General features: G+C 46.6%; 1 protein-coding gene across 12 annotated transcripts in view; it reads right to left on the bottom strand.

The window, feature by feature from the left end:
• The window catches only part of BLTP1 (bridge-like lipid transfer protein family member 1), a 392853-nt gene that overhangs the window by 305819 nt on the left and 59071 nt on the right, over positions 1-27963 (bottom strand). For all 12 annotated transcript variants that reach the window (XM_075348975.1, XM_075349025.1, XM_075348994.1 and 9 more), the window contains exons 6-12: positions 17803-17989; positions 16388-16469; positions 12765-12958; positions 8048-8127; positions 6881-7031; positions 4783-4939; positions 4328-4406 (exon numbers count right to left, since the gene is read on the bottom strand). In XM_075348975.1, coding sequence (XP_075205090.1) covers positions 4328-4406; positions 4783-4939; positions 6881-7031; positions 8048-8127; positions 12765-12958; positions 16388-16469; positions 17803-17989 — 930 coding nt within the window. The remainder of the gene's footprint in view (positions 1-4327; positions 4407-4782; positions 4940-6880; positions 7032-8047; positions 8128-12764; positions 12959-16387; positions 16470-17802; positions 17990-27963) is intronic.

A 27963-nucleotide genomic window follows, 5' to 3' on the forward strand; every position in this document is an offset into this window, starting at 1 on the left:
ACCCATCGGCAAATATATATTTTTTACATATTGTTTGCAGAAAAATTGAAAAGACACCCACCATGAAAAAGGGGTTAAGACTTTGTTCACATTTTGTTTCACTTGTTCACTGACATATGGGACCAGAAAAGCTCCCATGCACAGACTTTAAAGGGGTTGTCCACTACTAGGACAACCCCTTCTGATTCCAGATGTTTCATCCACGTAAAATAGTAAAGACTATACTCACGCTGTTCCAGCGTGCCTCGGCTCACATTGCAGAGGATCACGTAGGGTTGTGACGTCATACTAGCTCCGCATCCAATCAACGTCGGCTTCCTTCTCCCCACCTTCGGACCAAACAATCAATCAGCAGGAAGTGAGAGCTGCAGTTCACTTCCTGGTGATTAACTAGTTTGGTCTGAAAGCGGAGAGAAGGAAGCTGACGCTTATCAGATGTGGGGCTCACGTGACATCACAACCCCACAGAATCCCTGGAGACAAACTGTGGCACCGTGGAACAGCACCAATACCGGAGGCGAGTCTGGTCTTTATTATTTTAACAGGGGGAACCATGTGGAATCAGAAGGGGTTTTCTTAGTAGTTGACAACCCCTTTAATATCCCTAGGCCATATACCCAGCATATGCCAAAACCGAGACCATCTGTTCTATTGATCGTTAGTATCCCAGTGATCAGACACTTTTCAACAATCCCAAGTTGCATATGTTGTAGGACAACCCCTAATGCATTTCCTATTAAACTTCAATTATGTACTATGTTGTATTCTCCAAAATATGCCGCACATACTAGTCTGTAACAGAAATGTCATGGTCTTAAAAGGCAGAAGAGGAGACTGTATACTCCTTCTCATATACAATGAGATTTACAGCAGACGCTATTATACGGAGGACCAAGCTTAAAGACATCGCTTCTTAGTGCTTTAGCCAGAACGTAGTCACTTTCATGCTGAAGTGAGGTTTATTATATCCGACAGGTGCATGTCCAGACAATATCCAACGTTTTCACAGAAATAAACTTTGTCAAGGATGTCACTTTACCTATATCGAGATCTTTGACAAAGACCGCATTGGTTGAAACACTGGATATGGTGTATACATGGACCTGTCAGATATGATAAGTCTCACATTAGCATTGAAGAGCCTAAGGGGTGCTTCACACACAGCGAGCTCGCTGCCGAGATCGCTGCTGAGTCACGCTTTTTGTGACGCAGCAGTGACCTCATTAGCGATCTCGCTGTGTGTGACAATGAGCAGCGATCTGGCCCCTGCTGGGAGATCGCTGCTCGTTACACACAGCCCTGGTTCGTTTTCTTCAAAGCCGCTCTCCCGCTGTGACACACAGATCGCTGTGTGTGACAGCGAGAGAGCGACAAATGAAGCGAGCAGGGAGCAGGAGCCGGCATCTGACAGCTGAGGTAAGCTGTATCCAAGATAAACATCAGGTAACCAAGGTGGTTACCCGATATTTACCTTAGTTACCAGCCTCTGCAGCTCTCACGCTGCCTGTGCTGCCGGCTCCGGCTCTCTGCACATGTAGCTGCTGTACACATCGGGTTAATTAACCCGATGTGTACAGCAGCTAGGAGAGCAAGGAGCCAGCGCTAAGCAGTGTGCGCGGCTCCCTGCTCTCTGAACATGTAGCTGCATTACACATCGGGTTAATTAACCCGATGTGTACTGTAGCTATGGTAGGAGAGCAAGGAGCCAGCGCTCAGTGTGCGCGGCTCCCTGCTCCCTGCACACACAGCTGTGCGCTGGTAACTAATGTAAACATCGGGTAACCATACCCGATGTTTACCTTAGTTACCAGTCTCCGCAGCTTCCAGACGGCAGCTCCGTGCAAGCGCAGCGTCGCTTGCACGTCGCTGCTGGCTGGGGGCTGTTCACTGGTCGCTGGTGAGATCTGCCTGTTTGACAGCTCACCAGCGACCATGTAGCGATGCAGCAGCGATCCTGACCAGGTCAGATCGCTGGTCGGATCGCTGCTGCATCGCTAAGTGTGAAGGTACCCTTAAGTCTACTTTCTTCAGGTTACAACCTTCTGCCTTCTTCTTATGGTAATCCTTTCCCTGCGCCCAATCCAAGTGACAGCAGTGTGGGCTTACCTACAAAAACCATATTGCTTTACTCATCATAAACCAAAAGCGAATAATGAAGGAAACACATGCCACCCAATGTTGGAGGTATACTTCAGGTAAAACTACAAAATTCTTAGTTGGAGACTTCTTTTGCACTCAAATCAGCCTAATCCAATGATGTCAGTAATGAAAGCGTTGGTACAAACCGTAACTAATAATTCATGTCACTCAAATGAACAGGTACATCTGTAGTACCCAGCATAGGCCACTATAGGATTGACGTAGCTGCTGTGTTCCTGTAGCATCTGAGAACTTTCGGGAGCTGGCGGTAGTAACAACCAATCGGCAGGGTGCCGGATATTACACTGATCAAATAGTGATGCCTTATTTTATGGATAGACCATATATAAAAAAGGTAGTGGCTAACCTCTTCGAAACAAATGAATTAAATGAGATCCATTGTTAAAAAAGCATGGCTGCTTATCTCCAGAGACACTCACACTTCCAATGGTTTGTTGCTTTAAGGTCCAGTCACACTAAACAACTTACCAGCGATCCCAACAACGATAGGGATCGCTGGTAAGTTGCTAGGAGGTTGCTGATGAGATGTCACACAGCGACGCTCCAGCGATCCCACCAGCAACCTGACCTGGCAGGGATCGCTGGAGCGTCGCTACACGAGTTGCTGGTGAGCTCACCAGCAACCAGTGACCAGCCCCCAGCGCCGCATGGAAGATGCTGCGCTTGGTAACTAAGGTAAATATCGGGTAACCAACCCAATATTTACCTTGGTTACCAGCGCACACAGCTACACGTGCAGAGAGCAGGGAGCAGCGCACACCGCTTAGCGCTGGCTCCTTGCTCTCCTAGTTACAGCACACATCGGGTTAATTACCCGATGTGTGCTGCAGCTAAATGTGCACAGAGCAGGGAGCAGTGCACAATGCTTAGCGCTGGCTCCCTGCTCTCCTAGCTACAGCACACATCGGGTTAATTAACCCGATGTGTCCTGCAGCTACGTGTGCACAGAGCAGGAGCCGGCACTGACAGTGAGAGCGGCGGAGGCTGGTAACAAAGGTAAATATCGGGTAACCAAGAACAGGGCTTCTTGGTTACTCGATGTTTACTGTGGTTACCAGCCTCCGCAGAAGCCGGCTCCTGCTGCCTGCACATTTAGTTATTGCTCTGTCGCTGTCACACACAGCGATCTGTGCTTCACAGCGGGACAGCAACAACTAAAAAATGGCCCAGGACATTCAGCAACAACCAACGACCTCACAGCAGGGGCCAGGTTGTTGCTGGATGTCACACACAGCAACATCGCTAGCAACATCGCTGTTACGTCACAAAAGTTGTTCGTTAGCAGCGATGTTGCTAGCGATGTTGCTTAGTGTGACGGGGCCTTTAGCTCAGTGATTATCACACATGAATAGATCTTAAGACGCTCTAATCCTCCCCACCCCCATATCTTCTGAGTATTCCAGTTTTGTTTTGTTTTTTTATCTACCATGTGGCTTTAGAAATATGGACCTTTTTATTTTGAGCTAATTTTTATGGTCTTTACAATGGGGATAAGGCTCACAGAGTAATTCTACAGAGCAGCCTAAAGACACGTCCCTAGAGGATACTGTGAGCTACGCCACCTTGGTAAAGACCTAAAAACCAACACTAAATAAAAAGGTCCCTATATCTAGAGGATTCAAAATATCTAGAGGATTTACAAAACAAACAAAACAAGTATACTCAGGGTGTGGCGGGAATAAAATAAGAGTAAGAAATGGCCACGTTTGACCTGGTGGCAGGTCCTCTTTAAATATTGTTTGACTATTTTTTCTACAGCCTTTTAGTAAAGTAAACCATGATCTGTATGGCTGCTGTAAGCAACAAATAACTGATCTGTGAATGTAATTAAAATGTGAATGGCACTCAAGTGCAGACACAAGAAACGAATATCATAATCAAGGAACAGTTCTGCCAACTGCGTGCTGTGGGTGTGAGGTTTAATGTCTCATGACTCATAAAAGATTGCAGAGAAAGGATTTCATCCTGGAGCAGAGTGGGAGAGGTGGAAAAACAAACATCTACTGCAAATATAATATAACCAAACATTTGGAGAGTCTGAATCAGCAAGAACAGAAGATTTGGACTAGGACTACCTGGATTTGTGGCCTCCACTAACCACCTTTAGTGTTACGTGTTGCAGCTGCTCAGAAGTCTGCTTTTTTTGCCAAAATAACAAATGTCTTACCACTTTCAGTGACTGTCATGGGGATGTTTACTTCCAAGTACGATCCTGCCCAAACATTCACATGTACAGCATTTGTTTCCTGCAGGAAATAACAAGAATATTAGCGAATGCAAACTACACCCAGAACTTCTAGTTGTGTGCTACACTTCATTCTTTCTCCAGACTTCTGAAAATCCAATATATTCTGAAATTCTAAACCAAGAATAAGGGCTAGAATATCAAATGTCAGATGAAAGAAAAGTTTCCAGAATAAATTAATCACATATGCATATATCTAAAAGGGCACATTATTTCTGAGAAGCACAGTACAGAATTGAGTCTTAATATAACACGAAGTGTTAGGCAGGGCGAATGTACAAATGGGTCGCCAATCTAAACCGAGAATGCAGGAAAGGGTTAAGTGAAGCAGAAAGGTTCAGGAAGATGCATTCTAAATATGTGACTCTGGTACTTACTTTATTTTTTGTAAAAAGCAAGTCTATAGTAGCATTTGCTATTATGTTCATTCTTAGCTCGAATGCCTGTATCTGTCTTGGTTTACCAGGCTCCGGAATATCAGAAACTTTTAACACCTGATAATCTGGTGGGAAAAAAAATTTCCACAGGCACTCCCTGTTAGAAAAAAAAATACTAATTAAGGCTTTATCACAGTCAGATTTAGCACAAAGTTATCCCATTTATAAATTTGCGTCCATTGTTGTAAGAGGGGCTGGTGATAAGTCTTTTTGATCTTTTTTTGTTTCTATCCTACGAATGTTACATCACATGAAAGCCTTATGTGTCTAATATATTTCAAAATTTAGTGTTTGTTGCTAATGGCAACAATGTTTTACACAAGCGGAAAACAAAATGGAGGAGTCTAATGCAATATTCACAGCAACTGAGAGCAAAGGAGTGATAAAATTCTTGTTTCTGCAAGGAAAGTCCGCAAAGGATATTCATGGTGATATGTTACAGACACTGGGGGATAAATGCCCTTAATATTCCACAGTTAAGAACTGGGTTGTCAAATTTAAAATGGGCCACTTCAGCACCGGAGGTGAGGAACGTCCTGGACGACCAAGAGTGGTTGTTGTTCCGGAGATCGTCGATGCTGTGCACAACCTCATACTGGAGAATCGACATCATGGGGATTTCCTGTGAACCTATTTGTGTCATTATCCATGAACATTTGGACATGAGGAAGCTATCCCCAAATGTTTGATAACAGATCAGAGAAGCATGCGATTGAAAACTTCCCGATCCATTTGTCAGCGTTTCTGGACTGGTCACTATGGATGAGACCTGGATTTATTTGTGTGACCCTGAAAACAAGGAGCAGCCAAAAGAGTGGAGGCACAGTGGTTCTCCTCGTACAAAGAAGTTCAAGGTGCAAAAATCAGCCACTAAGGTGATGACATCTGTATTCTGAGATAAGGAGGGCATGCTGTTAGTAGACTACCTTCAAAAGGGTTCCACCATCAATGCAAGGTATTACATTAAACTTTTGGACCAATTGAAGGCAGCTCTGAAGGCCAAAAGGTGCGGCAAGCTGTCCAAAGGAATCTTGTTTTTCCAAGACAACGCCTCCGCTCACACTGCACAGGTGACCATGGCAAAACTGGCAGAGCTGGGCTTCCAGCTGGTTGACCACCCACCTTATTCACCAGATCTAGCTCCCTCCGACTATCATCTGTTTCCAAACCTGAAGAAACACCTTAAGGGTACCAAATTTCACATCATTTTTGATGCCATGGCTGCTATGGATGCCTGGTTTGAGGCACATCCGAAATTCTTCTTTTTCTAGGCATACAGAACTTGGAATACCGATGTAAGAAGTGTGTTGACATCAGTGGAGAGTATGTGGAATAAATGTAAAATTTCATCATCCCATCTCGTTTCTTTCTGGGTAAAGACAAAAACTTATCAGCAGCCCCTCGCAGAACCATTATGAGTAGAACCTTGCTAGAGTTGGACAATATTTGTTTGTTACATGTCTGAATGCAAGGGGTCTCATATTTATCCTCCCAAATTAACAGAGAAGACTGCAGTAATGGTCAGACGTGCACTCCCCCACTCTATTCAATGTCTATGAGGATGATGAAACAATAATGGACAGTACGCTGTGGTCTCAGCCTCATCAATCCCATAGACTGTAAATGGTGCGGGACGGAGCAGGGACCACCCAGGCTCTAATCAATGTTTTACTCTCTGTATTTATGCAGTTTGGGGTTTGCTTTTAGTGATCATGGTCCGGGGTACACTCAGAGTGCAGCATATACTCTCACCGCTATCATGCCAGACACAAATGAAAGAAAAAAATAAATAAATAAAATAAATCAGTAAACACGTTTTTGTCAGTTTTGCTGTGATTATAGTTGTTCTCTATAGAAACAATGGTAGAATACACTGCAGTTTTTCTACCAGTGAATTGTAGCACCTCAGCTCAGCCTTGGCATCGCACAGCTCGTCAGATTGTTCCATTTTCTATATTTACTGTCATCCACATTAAGGCACATAATACAAAAACTACATTGCGTTTGACCTAGAAGTGACGGCAGATTTTTTGTTTACCTCTGCCTATCTGCCCATGGGCCATAGTTGAAATCTGTTCCCTTTCCGCAGACAATGTCTAAGCCCCAACACGGCGGTAAGTCTTGCAGTTTTGCATCTTCTGTATTATTTTCATCTTCAACATTTTCTCCAGAATCTTCCGGGACAAGGCCTTTGAAAAACAAAAAATGTTGGCGGTTACACAAGAAAACTTAAGGCAAAACTAAAGGCATATCAGCGGATCCTCCAACCTTGGAAGAGTGGAATGGCGAGGTGGATGTGGTCTATCGGATGGAGAGGGTTCTGGCCCAATCGCGTGGGGATGTGGAGTCTGTGGCCACTAAATGGTTTTACTGGGAGTCTTACCTGGCTGGCCCTAGCTCTAACTTATGACATGACCCCAATTCTGGAAGAGGTTCTCCACATGTCCTTATGGACATGTGTGGTTTGTGGTGGCCCAGTGGTTTCCTTCACTTTGCTCTCTCTTCTCTCTTTTTCTCACTCTTTGGTACTTTCTTTATTAGAAACTTTCTGTGTTAAGTTTCCTTTGCTGGAGGTTTTTTTTTCTTATATAGGCTTTTATTGCATTGGTTTTACCTTATAATGATCACAACTACTCACAAGAGAAATACCTCTGTCTTGGTTGGACTCTACAGTCCTTTTGTTTTCAATGTGGCAGGTGAGATGTAATATTGTGATTTGTCCGATACTGTAATTTGCCTATTTACGAAAACCAATAAAATATTTAAATTTAAAAACTAAAGGCATGTGAATTTATTAAATTTAGGTTTCACACCACTGGAAGCTCTGGTCTTCGGCATCGCTCCCACTTACGTTTAAAATGGACTAGTGAAATCCGAACCCCCCTACAAATTAGAAACTTGCACCCTTTATGTCTAATCAACAAGTGTTTCCCAAAATAAAATAGAAGCCTGCTATTTTTATTAGACTTGACAAGACCAAGCGACACAACAGATATTAAAAACCTCAAAATTAGTAAAGGTTTACTTAAGCCACGTAGAAAAAAATCCTGTATGACCACAAACATCAGGTTGATGCTGACCATAGACATGAGTGGAACACATTGGATCTGACAGAGAAAAATTACATTCAACCCCTGAAATGAATTAACTATGGAGCTAATGACTTCAGTTCGTCAGCTATTTCCATCCACTCGCTGCAGATTACCTGGCTCATCCATGTAGTAGTAGATGTCAACATCATTAGACTGCATGACCACAAATCCTTCTCCCATGAGTCTAGGAGGCCTTATAAGATTAAAAATAAGATCAACATCAAAACTGGTTATAACATTTTGCAGCAACACTTAAAAGAAAAAACAACAGCACATTTTTAGCAAATAAAATATTTAAAGAGAATCTATCAGTAGGTTTTTGCTATATAATATGAAGACATCAGTGTAAGGGTTAAACTGAGAATTCAGGGATGCCTGTCTTGTCAAGGTTAGATCTGTTGTTTATTTGCTATGTTTTTTAAGCAGCAAGACCCTTTATAATTGCTCAGACTGCAAAGTTACGTGCTTGGCAGTCATGCCACCTGTATATAGTGTACAATCTATATTGAGAGCCTGCTGTAGGTGGGGGAAGCTCTGTCAGCTTTGCTGCTTTTCTAAATCTAAAAATTCTGATTTTGTCAAAACAGGTGCAGCCAGTAATCTAAGTGATACATTGTTGGATTCATGAGCTCTTTGCCTACATCATGCTGTTCTCAGATGAGGTAGGAAAAACCTCCTGACAGAGTCCCTTTAAAGGTAATCTGTCTGTAAGATCAAACAGCATATATGGACATATAAATCCATTGACACTTCCACATCTTCTGTCTGCTGCTGCTTCCCAAGTAGTGGTTTCCTTCATATGCAAATTAGGCTGCTACATGAGGCGGGCTTACGTGGTGGCGGTATAACCTTTAAGCTATGTGCCCATGCCGCGGAAAATGCGCAGAATTTGCCGCTGATTTTTCGCGGAAATTCCGCGGATTTTTCAAAAATCTGCCGCAAAGCTACTCCCCAGCCATTTCTATGGCATTTGGGAACTGCTGTGCCCACGCTGCGGATTTTTCCGCAGCGGAAATAATGCAGATTTCCCTGCGGAAAAATCAGCAGCATGTCAATTATTCCTGCGGATTTCTCCGCAGAGTCCCATATACTTACCTGCCTTGATAGCAGACACCCGAGTCACTTTCTCCGTCTGGTATACAGCAGCGCGGTGGATCCAGGTACAGGAAGGAGGAGGTGGGTGGGGCCTGCACGAGCTCCGGTCATGTGACAGCCGGAGCTAGTCCAGGCCCGCCCACCTTCTCCTGCAGACGCTGACAGAGTGACCCGGCCGCCAGAAAGCGAGGTGCTGCGTGATGGAGGGGAGTATGAACTCCCGATTACTCAGCACTTGTTCTGCATTGAGGTGCAGTGCTGAAGCCATGGTACTGTATCCTCAATGCAGAATGCCCGCACCATATCCGCAGGACATTCCGCAATAAAACCGCAGCATGGAAACAGACAAAGTTGGGCTGCAGTTTTCTGGGAGCTCCTGCGGAATGTCCTGCGAATATATCCGCAGGACACTTTCCCCCGTGGACACATAGCCTTAGGCTTGCTGGTCCAGATAGACACGCAGACGCCGATGAAATAGTCAAATAGAGCTTACATAACACAGAGGTAAAATGCAAAAATAATAGTCCAAGGATTAACAGACAGATAACGGGCATCAAGAAGAGTAAGGCTAGTTTCACACATCCTTCTTTTCACCGATTTGGCGGATGCGGCGCACTCCAGTACAGTGTATACAGTACAGTGGCAGTGCTGTAACTTCTGCGTCACATGCTCTGGTCACATGACAGCATGTGACCGAAGCTTGTTGCGCTGCCACTGTACTGTATACACTGTACTAGAGTGAGCCGGATCCGCCAAACCGGCGAAAAGAAGGATGTGTGAAACTAGCCCTACAGAACATAACAGATGAACATAACCTGATCATCATAGGAAGATGACCATGAAACCAAAGACCTGTGACAGACGGCGAAGTAGAAGACCAGACAACTGTAAAAGGGTAACAAGATGGCTGAGGCTGCTGGCAGACAGGTAGCAGAGTTACTGACCACAGGCAGAAGGCAGGTTACTCTCAGAAATAACATGGAAGTCTGACAACCATGAAAACCGCAAAAAAAAAACCCGAAGACTGACAAGAGACAGAACCTTCAAGGACCCAGAGCAGGTCGCAGACAGGACTCCTGAGTTCAACAGAAGCCAAGATGGAGCACAACGAACCAACTCTAGCTCAGTCCCTCAGGACTCACTCAGACAGGGTTAGGCTCCATCAATACGAGAGCACAGGGGTAAGAAGCCCTTAAATAGCCAACGCAGTTCATTAAATTGAAACGCACTAGCCTACTTGCAAAGCCTGACATGAAACGCAGCCCAAACCAGACAAAGGAGTGCAACATAGGCATTAAAGGGTTATTCCTAAGAGCATTATAGAGCACCTAGCAAGCTTCTGCCGCCTGAGGTTATTTTCCTACCTAACATCAGTCTCTTTAGCACAGTCTGATAGTTGTCGGATTTCCTTGGCTGACATCACACAAGCAAACTAAAGAGGTATGCTGGATGGGGAAACAACCTTGGGAGACAGTGGCTCTTTAAAGGTAACCCATCATGTCCCAAGACACTATTAACCTGCAGATATGAGGTTTATCTGCAGGATAATAAAGTTCCAAAGCTGCTTGGCTGCCGCAGTGAAAGCCTAGCTATTGGGAGGAAATTAACTTTATTCCTTCCAGCAGCCTTCAGCTTTCATTCACCAAGGGGATGTTTCAGTCACTGCTCAGTAAACAGTGAGTGGTAGCTATAACCACGCTTCCATACTGACTGACAGCCAGCTCTGTACTGATGCAATGCTGAGCCAGTTGTCAGTCAGTGTCAGTCCTGGTTACAGCCGCTACTCACTGTGTAATGGGCAGTGACTGAAAGCCGGAGACTGCCAGGAAGAATTAAGTAAACTTCCTCCCGGGATCCTTACTTTCAGTGTAGTGACTGCACAGTTTAAGAGGACTATTGACTTGCAGATTGACCCCATATAGGCAGGTAAATAGCATTTTGGGACTTGACAGGATGCTGTGTCTAACCCAGAACACTTGAAATAGAGATGGGGTGCACCAAAATACTGCCAGTAACATCATGCAGACAAGAAAATACATTTAAAGAAGAAAAAAAGCTCCGCATGAACCCAGAACACTTAACACCTTATTTACATTTGAATGAACAATAACTAGTAAAGTAGCAACCGATAGAAGATATAAAAAAAATCTCTATTGATTTACATTTTAAAGATCTGGATACCCAAAAGTTTCTCACTGACAGATTCCCTTTAAAGAGAACCAACCACCATGATTTTCCCATATAAACTAAAGCCAGTGCTATACTGATGCTATCATTCTGATTCTATACATACCTTTTAGTTGTGTGATCGGATGTCTAATTTCTGAAATATAGGCAAGTAAAGTTGGTGAAATCCACTCCACTGTTATTTGATTGATCGGTGCAACAGAATATCTTAATAGGTGGGTCAGGTTTTGCTAGCTATTCCTGCCCTTGTCTCCATGACTGTCCTTTCTCCCCCTGTCTCTGTTATTACAAGGGGAGGAAGGACAGTGGGGGGGAAGAAGGACGGGGGGGGGGGGGGGTTGAAGGACAGGGGGGAAGAAGGACAGGCAAACAATTAGCAAAACCCGACCAACCTATTAGATATTCTGTAGCTGCTATCAGTCAAATAACAGTGCATTTCACAAACTTGCCTATATTTCAGAAAGTATACATCCGATCTCACAACTAAAGGTATGTATAGAATCAGCATCCTGGCACCAGAGTAGCACTGGATTTAGTTTATATATGAAAATCCTAGTGGTTGGTCCTCTTTAAAAGATGAATCAGTTTAGGTTTGACTAGAAAAGGTTGGTAGGTAGCAATCACTCAAGAAAAACAATGACAGTTGTGATATTTAGTGTGAGAAAACAATGAACTGTTTCTTCCATTTTCTTTTTCCAGACCTGACTAATTCATGGTTTTTTCTTTGTTCCAAAAGTATCAAAAATGCAAAAAAGGAAATAATTGTGTGACTGGTAGTAATAAAAAGTGTCCTACAGTTTTGAGTATATAGATCATATATACGGTAAACCTATATATTTTCAAGGAAGCAGAAAACAACCCTTGTATAAGCTGATAAGCTAATTATATTAATATAAAAAGGTCATCTTTAATAAAAGAAGGTTTGTTCTCAGAAGAAAAGGGGTTGGCTCCACTTCCAGTGAAAATGAAGGAAAACATGGTGAGTGACTATCTGCCAGATAACAGAATTTCAATGAGCCACATGCCCCTTTATTTATCAGATTAGAATAATAGCTTCCTGTCTGTTCCTAAGACACCACAGAAAGCACAGATACACACACTGGGGCTGTGTAGGGGAAACGCGCCATTAGTTACATTACACTGTGAGGACCAGGCATCTGGAAGAATCAGGAATATTACAAGTTAGCTCACATTTTCTCAAGAGTCCTGTGAAGACCTACTTAGAAAAAAATGGTATCTCTATTTTCAAGTGCCCTAAATTTCAGAATTATTTTTATTTTTTTTGTATATTCTCGGCTTCTTAAGCAGTGAGGGACAACCAAGATCATTATGAAATTAAAAGGCGCAATACTCGTGACTGACAGCAAGGATATTTTTATGATGTGTCTCGTTCGGCTCCGGGTGCTCTTCCAGGAATGCATTAGCACGCATTTTGTCAACTTGAACTGATTAAACCACATAGCAAGTGGAAACTTAGGAAGACATTTAAGAAAAAAAAAAACGTAATAAAGGTTCTTAAGAACAATAAATGCAAAAACCCACACTTACTCATCATTCTGAAGTCCGACATATCGTGGACTAGGGACTAGCATCACCCTAACGTTCTCCAATTTGCCTTTCAGGATGTGCATGAACTGGTCCAGGTGACTTGACGGAGGCTTAGTTGTGTATGTGAGGAAAGCATCATCAAAATTTACACACAGGGTTTGAGGCTGATAATGATTTCCAAAAGCCAGCCGCCCCTACAAATAAAGTGAACGGTATGTTATTAAGTTAATATTTAGAAGATGGTGCTTTCCAACATGCTGCAATGTCGTAGGCTATGTGCACATTGTGCTTGCCACAACGTCAGTGGCTCGATCAGGTATTACGCCCAAACCCCCACAAAACGAGATTCAGATATATGTGGTTATAGGCCCATTGGCTATGATGATGCAGAGCGAGGCACTATGTACTTTGTTATACATCATTATCAGCCCTGTATGCCTATTGGAGGCAGGCAGCGAAATGTAGTCGACTGTCTTGTTGCCCGCCTCCAATAGGCGTATACGGCTATAAATGATCTGGCATAGAAAACACTGACTCCATCTGCATCATTATAGCACTGGTGAACTAAGACAGAAAAGGGCCCCTCTGCAACCATAATACATGGGCCCTTTGCAGCCCAAAAGCTCATAAAAATGCCCAATTCCACCTGCTTTGGAAGTGGGAATCGCCCTCTTACCTCTAAGGCCCCTCTTGCGGCTGCACCATTGACATGTCCGCCCCTGCATTATAGTAAATGGTTGGCGGATACGACAGAATACAGTTTTACAAGGGTTCTGATGTAAGCCCCAGTGGCAAACGCTGTGTGAACCCGGCCTTAACTACTGTGTGAAGAACAAAACTAATGGTTGTTTTGAGTCAGAAAGGCAATGAAGACATTTTCACTTTCATTTTTCACGGTCACATGCCAATTAGCCACAAATGCACAACTTATTTTTCTGTTGACACAGCCATATAAAAGGTCATGGTTTTCCGTGCCATTTAATCTATATATATAATTGCCTTATTCTGTGTCTGTCTGTCTGTCTTGCTCCAAAATTGTCTCGTTACAGTGACAACCGTCGGATTGGCCGCTCGGCTCGGCCTGGCCCCGCATGGATTGTTTGGCCAGGCCCGCCCCCCGCACGCGATGCCGGCCAGGCCCGCCCCCCTGCACGGGATGCCCGCTAGGCCACGCCCCCCGCACGGGATGCCCGCTAGGCCACGTTCCCCGCACGCGATGCCCGCTAGGCCACGCCCCCCGCACTCGCTGCCCGCTAGGCCACTTCCCCCGCACGCGCTGTCCGCTAGGCCACGCCCCCGCACACGCTGCCCGCTAGGTCACGCCCCCTCACACGGTGCCTGCTAGGCCACGCCCCCTCACACTATGCCCGCTCGGCCACGCCCCCCGCACACTATGCCCGCTCGGCCACGCCCCCCGCACACGTTGGGCACCTGTACACCTCCCCCCAGGACAACTCCTCCCATTATACTCCTCTTTCCCCAGGACTACTCCTCCCATTATACTCCTATTATAATCCTCCTATTATGCTCCTCTCTGAGGGGTTCGCAGCATGGGGGATGGAGCACGATGGGGGGTGCAGCATGGGGGGGTGGACCACGATGGGGGGTGCCCAGAATGGGGGGATGAAACACGATGGGGGGTGCGCAGCATGCGGGATGGAGCACGATGGGGGGTACAGCATGGGGGATGGAGCACGATGGGGGGTGCCCAGAATGGGGGGATGAAACACGATGGGGGGTGCGCAGCATGGGGGATGGAGCACGATGGGGGGTGCAGTATGGGGGATGGAGCACGATGGGGGATGCGCAGCATGAGGAAGGAGCACGATGGGGGATGCGCAGCATGGGGGAAGGAGCACGATGGGGGGTGCAGCATGGGGGGTGGACCACGATGGGGGGGTGCACACCTCCCCCCAAAACACACACACCGCCACACACGCACCGCACAACACACCACACACACACTGGGAACCACAAACACCGCCCTACACAGACACCCACACACAGACAATGCTGCACACACACAACACACAAACACCGCGGCACACACAAATATATGCACATACCGCGCAACACACACATTGCACAAAACATACCTCCCCCAAAACACACACACGCACCACACACACACACACCCACACAAACCGCGCAACACACACATCACCACACACACACACAACGCTACAGACACACAGCGCTCCACAAACAACGCAACACACAATGCAACACACAAACACCACTCTCACACACCCCCACCCAGACAACACCCAGAACACTTACAGCGTCCTATACAAACACTGGCAACTACACACAACAACATCTATATATATATATAACAAAAATCATACATTAACTACACAATACGTAAATTCTAGAATACCTGATGCGTTAGAATCGGGCCACCTTCTAGTTTACTATATAAATGTATTGTAACATAGTGAAAAATACTTATTAGGATGCAAATATGCAAATAATCATAAATCTCCAAAAGGAAAAAAAAAAAACAACATACCTTTAACTTTTTTTGTACTACATATTGTGACTCTTAACATGTTAATAGTGAAATGTATAAAGCAAGTTTTTAATATTCCTTTCTTTTGATGAAAAGGATTACATGTCTGTTACAACACTTTTGAAGACCAAATTGGCTGATGAACATAAAACAAGCAAAAGCCTAAAAAAACAACAAATCCCAACAGTGATTATGATGTCTATAAAAGCACTGTGGAATTAATGGACTTACATAAGTGAGTAAAGTGTGGAACCTTGGTAATGAGGCACTTCCATAGCCCTTCAGTTGAACCAGCTAATATTTTTCTCTAAGGGTATGTGCCCACGATCAGGACCCACTGTGTCCTGACCTGCGGGGAGGAGAGTCTCCTCTGCAGGAGACCGTAGCTGCTTGTGCCCACGATCTGGACTTGGACAGTTGCGGTCTCTCGCTGAGGTTACCCTGCGGAAAACGCTTGCGACTACGCAGCAAAGAATTGACATGCTGCGGCTCGGAAGCCGCGCCATAGTTCAGATTACGCTGTGGGCAGTACACGCGCAGTGGGCACGGGATTTCTAGAAATCCCATCCACTGTGCTTGTACTGTACAATTGCAGCGCTTTGGACGCAGCTAAAGCATGCTGCGTCCAAAATGCTGTGAACCCGGATCGTGGGCACATACCTTAAAAGGGAGGATTGCTTTCTAACTATAGATAGATAGATTTCAGCTGGGGTTATGACTTTTTATGGCTGTTTGCGCCTTCATTTTTTTCATGTGTTCAATACTTTTTCCTTGTGTTATTTATCATTATTACACATAACTTAATTTCCAGACATCTATGGTTTGATTCTTTGCATGTGTGGATTGGATGGGTTGTTACCGACATCTAGTGAGAAATTTATACCAGTAGCACTTTTAGAAATATACTCTTAGAAAATTGGTGATATGTTCAATATTTCTTTCACATGCTGTATAATTTGAGCTGTACTCTCTTTTTCCTTGCGGTTTGTCTTTAGTTTTAGTATGGTGTATTCTGGTATAAGTTAGCTTTGCAGATAAAAGCATGTAAGGTCTGTTATGGTAATATAGTTATCAAAAGTACAACTTCTGTACCTCGTTGCGTTATACTTACTGTGCTGATATTCACTTTAATTACCGGTATGAGAGACCTCCAAGATGAGGATGGATCGGGGGATTCTATTTTGACATTGCCACTTAAAAAGCAACACAAAAAAAACATTAGATGTGAAAGTTACAACAATAATGAACTTTAGAAGTATTATTTTTATTTTTAACAATCCAAGAAGGTGAGAAAAACCCTCTGTGATCTATCTCCAAATCGCTAAATCTACATTTTTAACACATGGGACTTTTGGTTAACATATCAGTATTTTACACACAAACTTCTTGACAATATACAGTGGAACCTCGGTTTATGAGTAACTTGGTGAGGGAGTATTTCGCTATACAAACAAAGCTTGCTGTAAATTTGTAACTTTGTTTTACGAGCAATCTTTGCTGTATGAGCAAATACTCACCGCACACACTTCTGGTTCCGTATTTTCACCGCGCTCTAACCCGCTCTTGCATTCTGCACAAACACACACAAACACGCCCAAACACATATTATGTTCACCTTACCTTCTGTTCCCTCGCCAGCCTCCTGGTTCTTGTAGTTCGCCGGTACAGGATGTCTATCGGGTAACTATCGGGATGATGGAGGAACTTTGGCTGTCAGCCACTTCTCAAAGGCAGCGCGCTGACCAATCAGAGGCAAGTGGCTCATGCCTTTGACGTTAGCACACTGGCAGCAGAAGCTCAGTCATCGGTCATGATGGTTACCAGATATCACATCCTGTACCGGCGAACTACAAGAATCAGGAGGCCAGCGAGGGAATGGAAGGTAAGGTGTGCCTAATATGGGTGTTTGTGCATGTGTGGAATTGCACAATAGGGGACCAGGATGGGGCATTGAACAAGTTGTGGAACGAATTGTCCGAGCTTGCATTATTTCCTATGGGAAATTTTGCTAGACGAGTAACTTGGTTTACAAGCACACTCCCAGAACGGATTATGCTCGTAAACCAAGATTCCACTGTATTTTAACATTTAAAGCTGTTAATGACACATGCATCCACACATAATTTACTTTGGCTTTTATACAATGATCTTAATTGCTCCATATAAAAAAATATTCTGAGATGTAAGACCGCATCATTCTGAAGCCAATTTTAGCTTGGAGAGATGCATTTTCGTAACGGATGAGCAACTGCAATGTTTCTCCACAGGAAAAAAAAAGCGCAAGTAATCTTGGAAAAAAAAAAAAAAAAAAAGCAAAAAAACATAGCACTATATTTTTAGTGATAATCACAAGGACCATTGCAAACCATCTCCTCAATTGAAAAAATGAAGCTGTCCTGTGTCACATGGTAGTGAATGTAACATACATTTTTAGGAATTTGGGATTCTCAGTAACACATTTAATTGGCATGAAGTAGAATTCCTGATCTCTAGCATTTTAACATTTCTCTTCACAAACCAAAATACCTTTCAAGTACAGATTGTGCTTTCTGTTTTCCATTCTCTCGCACTTTATCATCATCCTTCCTGGGAGGAAATATAGTCGGGTCTAAGCCAAAAACTTCCTGGAGATGTCCGTACAAATGAGAGCGATTGTAAACATGGAACTCAAAATCATTTACTGTGATGTACAGCCTGGTTTCTGCTTTAGGATCTAAGAAGAGAGAGGAAAAAAAAACAAATTTCACTGCATTTTTTAAGTAATGAAGTCAAAATAGTTATAGCCTGAAAGAGAAAGTTCTTTGCTGGAAAATCCATTGATGCAAAAAAAAAAAAAAGAGAATTTTGTTTACTTACCGTAAATTCTTTTTCTTATAGTTCCGTAATGGGAGACCCAGACCATGGGTGTATAGCTTCTGCCTCCGGAGGACACACAAAGTACTACACTTAAAAGTGTAGCTCCTCCCTCCGAGCATATACACCCCCTGGATGACCACATCTAGCCAGTTTAGTGCAAAAGCTGAAGGAGAATAGCCACCCACAAGTAGAGATAGAGCAAAAAACCGGAACAACCGGAGCCTTTGTCTACAACAACAGCCGGTGACAACACGCGGAACAAGAAACTGCCAACAGGCAACAGGGAGGGTGCTGGGTCTCCCATTACGGAACTATAAGAAAAAGAACTTACGGTAAGTAAACAAAATTCTCTTTTTCTTCATCGTTCCTATGGGAGACCAGACCATGGGACGTCTCAAAGCAGTCCATGGGTGGAAAATAAACAGAAAACTGAGAAGTAGGCGAAACCTAACTTCACAAATGGGCGACAGCCGCCTGAAGGATGCGTCTGCCCAAGCTCGCATCTGCCGAAGCATGAGCATGCACTTGGTAGTGCTTCGAAAAGGTGTGCAGACTAGACCAAGTGGCAGCCTGACAGACCTGCTGAGCCGTAGCCTGGTGCCTGAAAGCTCAAGAGGCACCGACAGCTCTGGTCGAGTGTGCCTTGATCCCCGGTACACTGGTAGGCATCAGATATGGCCGACCTAATCCAACGAGCTAGGGTCGGTTTAGAAGCCGAGAGACCCTTGCGCTGAACTGTGGTCAGCACAAAAAGAGAGGTGCACCGCCTAAGAACAGCGGTGCGTAACACATAGATCCAGAGCGCCCGCACCAGATCTAAAGTATGCAACGCTTTCTCAAAGCGATGAACAGGAGCCGGACAAAAGGAAGGCAATGAAATGTCCTGGTTAAGGTGGAAAGGGGACACCACCTTAGGGAGAAAGTCCGGAGTCGGACGGAGAACCACCTTGTCTTGATGAAAAACCAAAAAAGGTGACTCCGAAGAGAGCGCAGCCAAATCAGAGACTCTCCTGAGAGAAGTTATGGCAACCAGAAAGACGTCTTTCTGTGAAAGACGAAACAAAGAAACCTCCCTAAGAGGCTCAAAGGGGGGTTTCTGTAAGGCCGTGAGGACCAGATTAAGGTCCCAGGGATCCAAAGGCCGCCGGTAAGGTGGAATGATGTGAGATGCGCCCTGCATGAAGGTGCGCACCTGAGCCAGTCGGGCGATACGCCGCTGGAACAACACTGACAGAGCCGAGACCTGTCCCTTAAGGGAATTGAGGGATAGTCCTAGCTGCAGACCGGACTGTAGAAAGGACAGGATGGTCGGCAAGGAAAAAGGCCAAGGGGCATGGCCGGAAGAACGGCACCAGGACAGGAAAATTCTCCAAGTCCTGTGATAAATTTTGGCCGAGGAAGACTTCCGAGCCTGAGTCATAGTGGAGATGACTTCGGGAGGAATGCCGGAAGCCGTCAGGATCCAGGACTCAAGAGCCACGCCGTCAATCTGAGAGCCGCAGAATTCTGGCGGAAAAACGGACCTTGTGAGAGAAGGTCTGGGCGGTCCGGGAGATGCCACGGCACCTCTACGGACAGATTGAGCAGGTCTGGGTACCAAGCTTGCCTGGGCCAGTCTGGAGCAATGAGTATGACCCGACGGCCCTCCATTCTGATCTTGCGCAGGACTCTGGGCAAGAGAGCTAGAGGGGGAAACACGTAAGACAGACGGAACTGGGACCAATCCTGAACCAGCGCGTCCGCTGCAAAGGCCTGAGGATCGTGGGAGCGAGCCACGTAAACCGGGACCTTGTTGTTGTGCCGGGATGCCATTAGATCCACTTCCGGAGTGCCCCACTTGCGGCAGATCGACCAGAACACTGCCGGATGCAGAGCCCACTCGCCGCTGTCCACGGTTTGACGGCTGAGATAATCTGCCTCCCAGTTATCTACGCCTGGGATGTGGACTGCGGATATGGTGGACTTGGAGTCCTCCGTCCACTGAAGGATGCGTTGAACCTCCAACATTGCCAGGCGGCTGCGAGTCTCGCCCTGGTGACTGATGTAGGCAACTGCTGTCGCGTTGTCTGACTGGACTCGAATGTGCTTGCCCGCCAACAGGTGGTGAAAGGCTACGAGAGCTAGGAGCACAGCTCTGATTTCCAGCACATTGATCGAGAGGGCTGATTCGGACGGAGTCCAAGTGCCCTGTGCTCGGTGGTGGAGAAATACTGCTCCCCAGCCGGATAGACTGGCATCCGTGGTGAGGATCACCCAGGACGGGGTCAGGAAGGAGCGTCCCTGAGACAGAGAGAGGGGCCGAAGCCACCACTGAAGAGAGCTCCTGGTCTGTGGCGACAGAGCCACCAACCTGTGCAAGGAAGAAGTCCGCTTGTCCCAACAGCGGAGAATGTCCAGCTGCAGAGGACGCAGATGGAACTGGGCAAAGGGAACCGCTTCCATTGACGCCACCATCTGACCCAGCACCTGCATGAGGTGCCTGATGGAATGACGGCGGGGCCTCAGCAGAGAGCGCACCGCCAGATGGAGGTACTGCTGTTTGACTAAGGGCAGCTTGACAAGTGCCGGCAGAGTCTCGAATTGCATCCCTAGGTACGTGAGTTTTTGGGTCGGGGTCAGAGTGGACTTGGGCAGATTGACAAGCCACCCGAATTGAACAAGAGTGGCGAGAGTGAGCGAGACACTCCGCTGACAGTCTGCACTGGATGAAGCCTTGACTAGAAGGTCGTCCAGGTAGGGAATCACTGCCAACCCCTGGAGGTGCAGAACCGCAACCACTGCTGCCATGACCTTGGTGAATACTCGAGGGGCCGTGGCTAACCCGAAGGGGAGAGCCACGAATTGGAAATGTTCCTCACCGATTGCAAAACGTAGCCAACGCTGGTGTGAAACTGCAATTGGCACATGCAGATAGGCATCTCTGATGTCGATGGATGCCAGGAAATCTCCTTGGGTCATTGAGGCAATGACTGATCGCAGAGACTCCATGCGAAAATGCCGCACCTGAACATGCTTGTTGAGAAGCTTGAGATCCAGGATGGGCCGGATGGAACCGTCCTTTTTGGGGACTAGGAAGAGATTTGAGTAGAAACCTCTGAACCGTTCCCTGGCGGGAACCGGCACAATTACTCCGTTGGCCTGCAAGGATGCCACGGCCTGAGAGAAGGCGGCGGCCTTGGAGCAGGGAGGAGTTGACAGAAAAAATCTGTTTGGCGGGCTGGAAGAGAATTCTATCCTGTAGCTGTGGGAGATGATATCCCGTACCCACTGATCGGAGACGTGTTGAAACCACACGTCGCCAAAGTGGGAGAGCCTGCCACCGACCAAGGACGTTGCTGGCTCGGCCAGATAGTCAAGAGGAGGCTGCCTTGGTGGCAGCAGGTCCTGCGGACTTTTGTGGACGCGGCTTCTTGCGCCAGGTGGGCTTCTGGTCCTTGGCTGAGTTAGTGGACGAGGCCGAGGGCTTAGAGGACGACCAGTTAGAGGAATGAAAGGAACGAAACCTCGACTGGTTCCTGCCCTGGACAGGTTTCCTGGTTTTAGTCTGTGGCAAGGAAGTACTCTTCCCGCCAGTAGCCTCCTTAATAATTTCATCCAGTTGTTCACCGAACAGCCTGGACCCAGCAAATGGGAGCCCAGCAAGGTACTTCTTTGAAGAAGCATCTGCCTTCCACTCTCGAAGCCACAAGATCCTGCGGATAGCGAGGGAATTAGCGGAAGCCACCGCAGTGCAGTGAGAAGCCTCCAGCATGGCAGACATGGTGTAGGCTGAAAAGGCTGAAGCCTGGGAAGTTAAGGCAACCAATTCAGGCATAGAGTCCCTAGTGAGGGAATGCATCTCCTCTAGGGAAGCAGAGATGGCTTTGAGAGCCCACACTGCTGCAAAGGATGGGGAGAACGAGGCCCTTGCCGCCTCATAGACAGACTTGGCCAGGAGGTCAACCTGGCGGTCAGTGGGATCCTTAAGTGAGGTGCCATCAGCCACAGATACAACTGTCCGGGCTGAGAGTCTAGACACCGGAGGGTCTACCTTTGGTGAGTGAGCCCACTCCTTGACCACCTGTGGTGGAAAAGGAAAACGGTCATCAGAACCACGCTTTGGGAAGCGTTTGTCAGGACAGGCTCTGGGCTTGGACACAGTGGCCTGAAAACTGGAGTGGTTAAAGAACACACTCCTTGTTCTCTTAGGCGAGGTAAACTGGTGCTTTTCTGCCAGAGAGGGTTGCTCCTCTGATACTGGCGGATTGAGGTCCAGTACAGAATTAATGGACGCAATCAAATCACTAACATCTGCATCACCCTCGGTCAGATCAATGGGGCACATGGAGGTAGCGTCCGAGCCCCCAGTAAAGACATCCTCCTCGTCCTGCGAGTCAGCTCGTGAATCGGAGCCGCGGGACGAGGAAGGAGAGGGGACCCTGCGTCTCCTTTTAGGAGGACGGGGTCTGGGGGCAGATGAAGAATCCTCTGTGAGCTCTGCAGAGCGAGCCGAAGCAGCAGAGGCGCCCTGAGAAGGGGGCTGATGCATGCTCAGCAGAGTCCGGGACAACTCTCCCATGGAGTCGGCAATGGACTGGGAGATAGACTTAAAAAACAATTCTACCCAAGCCGGGGGTTCAGCCACCGGGGCCGGAGCAGCCGGGGGGACCACTGGGGAGACTCCAGGCTGAGGCACCACCATGTTAGAGCAGGCATCACAATGTGGATATGTGCTCGGTTCAGGCAGTACAAGCTTACATGCAGTGCATATTGAGTACAGCCTTGCAGCCTTGCTCCTAGTGTGAGACATGCTGCTGAGGTGGGGGCTCTGCAGTAAAGAACACACTCCTTCAGAATGACCCCCAGAGAGTGTATAAGAAGGTCCACAACCAGAGGTTGTGGCTTACCAGACCGTTTGTGTGCCCTCCGGATCCCACAGCTCGGACCCCCAGACAGGTTATGCAGAGATGCAGCAGCCAGCGCCGATCAGTGTGAGAACGCTGATAAAATGGCGCCGGAGAGGGGGCGAGGCCTAGTCCAAGAGCGGGAACCGGAGGGCCAAGGAGATATACAGGGGAGGGAAACATCTCTTCAGAGAGGAGTGTCCTCCCCTGTGCCGAACGGCCGGTGCCGCACTGTCCCTCTGAATGACTGACATGCAGGGGCAGTGAAAACGAAACTAGGCCTCAGCCGAAGCCGGGGCCTAAATTTTACAATGCGGCCGGCGCGCAGGCACCCTCGGCGCGGTTCTCAGGTGAAAACCAGAGAACCGGCCGGAAATGTCACAAAAGTAAACTGACACACTCTCCCCAACAATAAAGATGCAAGGGACCCCCTGCAATAATGTCTCAAATACTTAGCTTGTGAGACGCAGGGCCAGGTCCCTGAGGGATGAGTGCTCCGCCCGGCAGGGTCCTGAAAGGGCTGCGGATGGAGACCGGTCTCCTGCAAAGCAGTGAGAACCGTGCTGGCTCCCACTTCAAGCCAGAGCCCGAGGGATGGTGAAGGAGCGCAGCATGTAAGGCTACAGCCTTGAAATCAACCTTAACAACACCGCCGACACAGTGGGGTGAGAAGGGACATGCCGGGGGTCCAGCTTGGACCCGCTTTTCTTCAAACTCTTTAAAATCAAAAATCAGATGAGAATGAATGTGGATGTGTGCCTCCTGAACACAAAGCATTGAACTGGCTATATTTGGTTATCCAGGGGGTGTATATGCTCGGAGGGAGGAGCTACACTTTTTAGTGTAGTACTTTGTGTGTCCTCCGGAGGCAGAAGCTATACACCCATGGTCTGGGTCTCCCATAGGAATGATGAAGAAAAATAAATAACTTAATGTGAAACTATCCCTCGTGGATCAGAAGTTATTGCTACCATTACTGTTAGCTGCTATAAGAAAATCAAAATAAGGAAGGAAGGAAGGAAGGATCACAGCATTATCAACTAATCTACAGTATATTTGAACCGGACTAGACCAAACCTGGGCAGAGTGCGCTCGTGAGCCACATTCACCTTCTAGCTATTACTGTCCAGTTGAAGTGCTGAAAACCATGGCCCATGGGCAACACCATTAGACCACCCTCCTCCAGCCGGCATCTTAAAGTTGCTGCTATCTGCATCCTCAGGATGTGTGGGGGGCTGTCGGGCATCATACTGTGTGTGGGTGGGCTGTGGTGACCTCATACTGTGTGTGGGAGGGCTGTGGGGCATTATACTGTGTGTGGGAGGGCTGTGGGGCATTATACTGTGTGTGAGAGGGATGTGGGGCATCATACTGTGTGCGAGAGGGATGTGGGGACATCATACTGTGTGCGAGAGGGATGTGGGGACATCATACTGTGTGCGAGAGGGATGTGGGGACATCATACTGTGTGCAAGAGGGATGTGGGGACATCATACTGTGTGCGAGAGGGATGTGGGGACATCATACTGTGTGCGAGAGGGATGTGGGGACATCATACTGTGTGCGAGAGGGATGTGGGGACATCATACTGTGTGCGAGAGGGATGTGGGGACATCATACTGTGTGGGGGAGGGATGTGGGGACATCATACCGTGTGCGAGAGGGATGTGGGGACATCATACTGTGTGCGGGATGGATGTGGGGACATCATACGGTGTACGAGAGGGATGTGGGAACATCATACTGTGTGCGAGAGGGATGTGGGGACATCATACTGTGTGCGAGAGGGATGTGGGGACATCATAGTGTGTGCGGGATGGTTGTCAGGACCAACTTCTCTTTCTATGACTGATAGGGTTGCCCCTTTGGCCTTCATCTGGACAACCTGATGCTGGAGGGTTTCAGTCATTTTGGGTCGGCCACCATTTTTACAAAGTCAGTGCAAACTGGCAAGTAGGCTGCCAGTTAAATAGGGTTTGTCAGATAATTAAAGAAATTAGCATCAGGTGCCCGATTAACACCAATAATTTGCAGGTATCTGAAAGTGTTCTCTAATTTTGATCCGTGTTCTTTTACATTTATCTCATTTACATTTTCATTATGTACTTTAGAACAAATTCAATTTATGAAATAAATACTGCTAGTTTACTCCTGGTAGGATATAATCACATAGGACTACACAATGATTGCATCATTTAGGAAATTGTGTGTTGTTCTCTAATTTTGATCTCCAGTGTATATGGAAGACACTGCACAGTAGTACTAAGCTATGTAGCTGTGAATCCAATTCTGAAGTGAAATACATTTGCTGAGAGCTGCAGCACAATCTGTCTGTTGCCTGGTTTCTCAATGTGCTGAGTGCTCCACTCTCCCCTCCATGTTCCCTAGACTTCAATATGCTGTGTAACCCGATACCTCACTGTGATTTGCAGTCCGTCTAGGTTTGACTAAGAGATATTTCAGCTGTTATTCACAGTAAATAATTTCATGAGGTGAAGGCGAGTGTGGGATGGGGAAAGTGCCTCATAAGTGAATTGGCATAGTTCCCTTAAGGCCCCTTTACACACTGCAACATCGCAAACGACATCACTGTAACGTCACCGGTTTTGTGACGTAATAGCGACCTCCCCAGCGACATTGCAGTCTGTGAAACACATCAGCGACCTGGCCCCGGTTGTGAGGTTGCTGATCACTACACATCTCTCAGGACCATTCTTTGGTCCTTTGTTTCCCGCTGTGCAGCATGATTGCTAGAAAGTCTCAGTGTGTAAAGGGGCCTTTACAGCGACTTCGTGAGCGACTTCCCTTTCAAAAAGCTGCTTTACAACGTCCCCAATGACTAGCTAGGTCGTTCTGCAGGTCCGTATCACTGTTGCGTTGTTTTCCAGGTATGCCTGTGTGAAAGCTCACCAGCGACTCACCAGAGACTTTGTAGCGATCCCGGCCAGGTTGGGATCGCTGGTGAGCTCGCTAGAAAGTCTCAGTGTGTAAAGGGGCCTTTATAAGATTTGTCAACCCCATAAAAAATAAGCCATTACATGACTGTCGGCAGAAAAATTAAGAAATTATACCTCTCAAAATATGGTGATGTAAAACATTTTTTAAAGAGTTTTGTTTTATGTGTGATAGTAGCCAAACATAAAAACCCCAAATGAACTTTGTCTCACTGTAATCACTCTGACCCCAAGCATAAAACATTTTTATCAAGGTGAATGACAAAAAAAAATAAATAAATTCTTGAACTGCTGTTGATTTGTTTATTCTGCCTCCCAAAGATCGCAGTAACGCTTGGCTCACATTTTTAGTGCTCTACGCCAAGCGTTTACATCGGGGTTTACGTGTAAATCTCTGAAATACAGGATTCAGATGGAACATCCGACGGAAGATTCCCTATAATGGGGCAGAAGGAGACACTGTGGACTCTCTGTTCTAGAATCTAGCGGTGTTTGGCTTTTTAAGAGTTTATAAAAGGGCGGTCGGTCACAGTTTGGTGCACCTATGAAAAGACGGACACCGCTGAACAGAGGCCAGACGGAGTCCGGAGTAAAGGCCCTGTCACACACAGAGATAAATCTGCGGCAGATCTGTGGTTGCAGTGAAATTGTGGACAATCAGTGCCAGGTTTGTGGCTGTGTACAAATGGAACAATATGTCCATGATTTCACTGCAACCACAGATCTGCCAAAGATTTATCTGTGTGTGATTGGGCCTTTACTCTGCTACCTCAGTATAGTGAGTGTCATCTGAATCACATCATTTGGAGATTTATAGGTAAACCATGATGTCAGTGCTCAGTGTAAATAAATGTGATCCAAAATGCCATGTAAAATGTTCCCAATAAAAGCTTCCATTCATTCCGCAAAGAACCTCCACTTGGGTTAGTCATTGGAAATACAGTGGAACCTCGCTTAACGAGTAACCCACTTAAGCAAAGCTTTCTGTAAATTTGTAACTCGATTTACGAGAAAGCTTTGCTGTACGAGCGAAATCCTCACCGCACACACTTCCTGTTCCGTACATCCACCACGCTCTAACCCGCACTTGCAGTCCACCCAAACACACATATGTTCGCACAAACACACACAAACACACACGCATGCACATACAGTATTATGCTCACCTTACCTTCCGTTCCACCGCCGGCCTCATGGTTCTTGTAGTTCCCGGGTACATCCTGACGTCCTCGCGGCGAACTACATGACCCAGGAGGTCAGTGATGGAATGGAAGGTAAGGTGAGCATATAGTATAATATAGTGTGCTTTCCGTTTCATCGCCGACCTCCTGGGTCCTCTAGTTTGCCGCTCCGCTCCAGTCCAGGCTGTGCATCGGCATCCATAGCGACGAAGCAGGAACTTCCTGTCAGACGCTACTCAAAGGCAGCGCGCTGGCCAATCAGAGGCAAGCGGCTCTGCCTTTGACGTCAGCGCTCTGGCCGCGGAAGTTCCTCCCTCGTCGTTATGGTAATCCAATACACAGCCCGGCCCCGTACCAGAGAACAGCAAATCCCAGGAGACCGGCGATGCAACGGAAGGTAAGGTGAGCATATAATATGTGCGTGTGCGTGCGTGTTTGTGTGAGTTTGCGTGTGTTTGTGTGAGTTTGCACGTGTTTGTGTGTGTTTGCGCATGTGTGGAATGACGATAGGGGACCAGGATGGGACATTTAACACGTTGTGGAACGAATCGTCTGCATTGCAATGGTTTCCTATGGGAAATCTTGCTTTGCTGAACGAGTAACTTTGTTAACAAGCACAGTCCCAGAACGGATTGTTCTCGATAAGCAAGGTTCCACTGTATAGGGGGTTTCCATGTTACTCGTAACCCAAAAGCTCTGGAAAAGTGCCATGGCTCCCCACCCTTAAAAAGAAATCCGCACTCCCAAAAATCTGCAAAATCTGCACTCCCAAATCCAAATGCCCCCCTACCTTCTGCGCCTCATTCAGTTTCA

The sequence above is a fragment of the Anomaloglossus baeobatrachus genome, chromosome 1 (assembly GCF_048569485.1).
Source record: "Anomaloglossus baeobatrachus isolate aAnoBae1 chromosome 1, aAnoBae1.hap1, whole genome shotgun sequence".
In the NCBI taxonomy this organism is placed as follows: Eukaryota; Metazoa; Chordata; class Amphibia; order Anura; family Aromobatidae; genus Anomaloglossus; species Anomaloglossus baeobatrachus.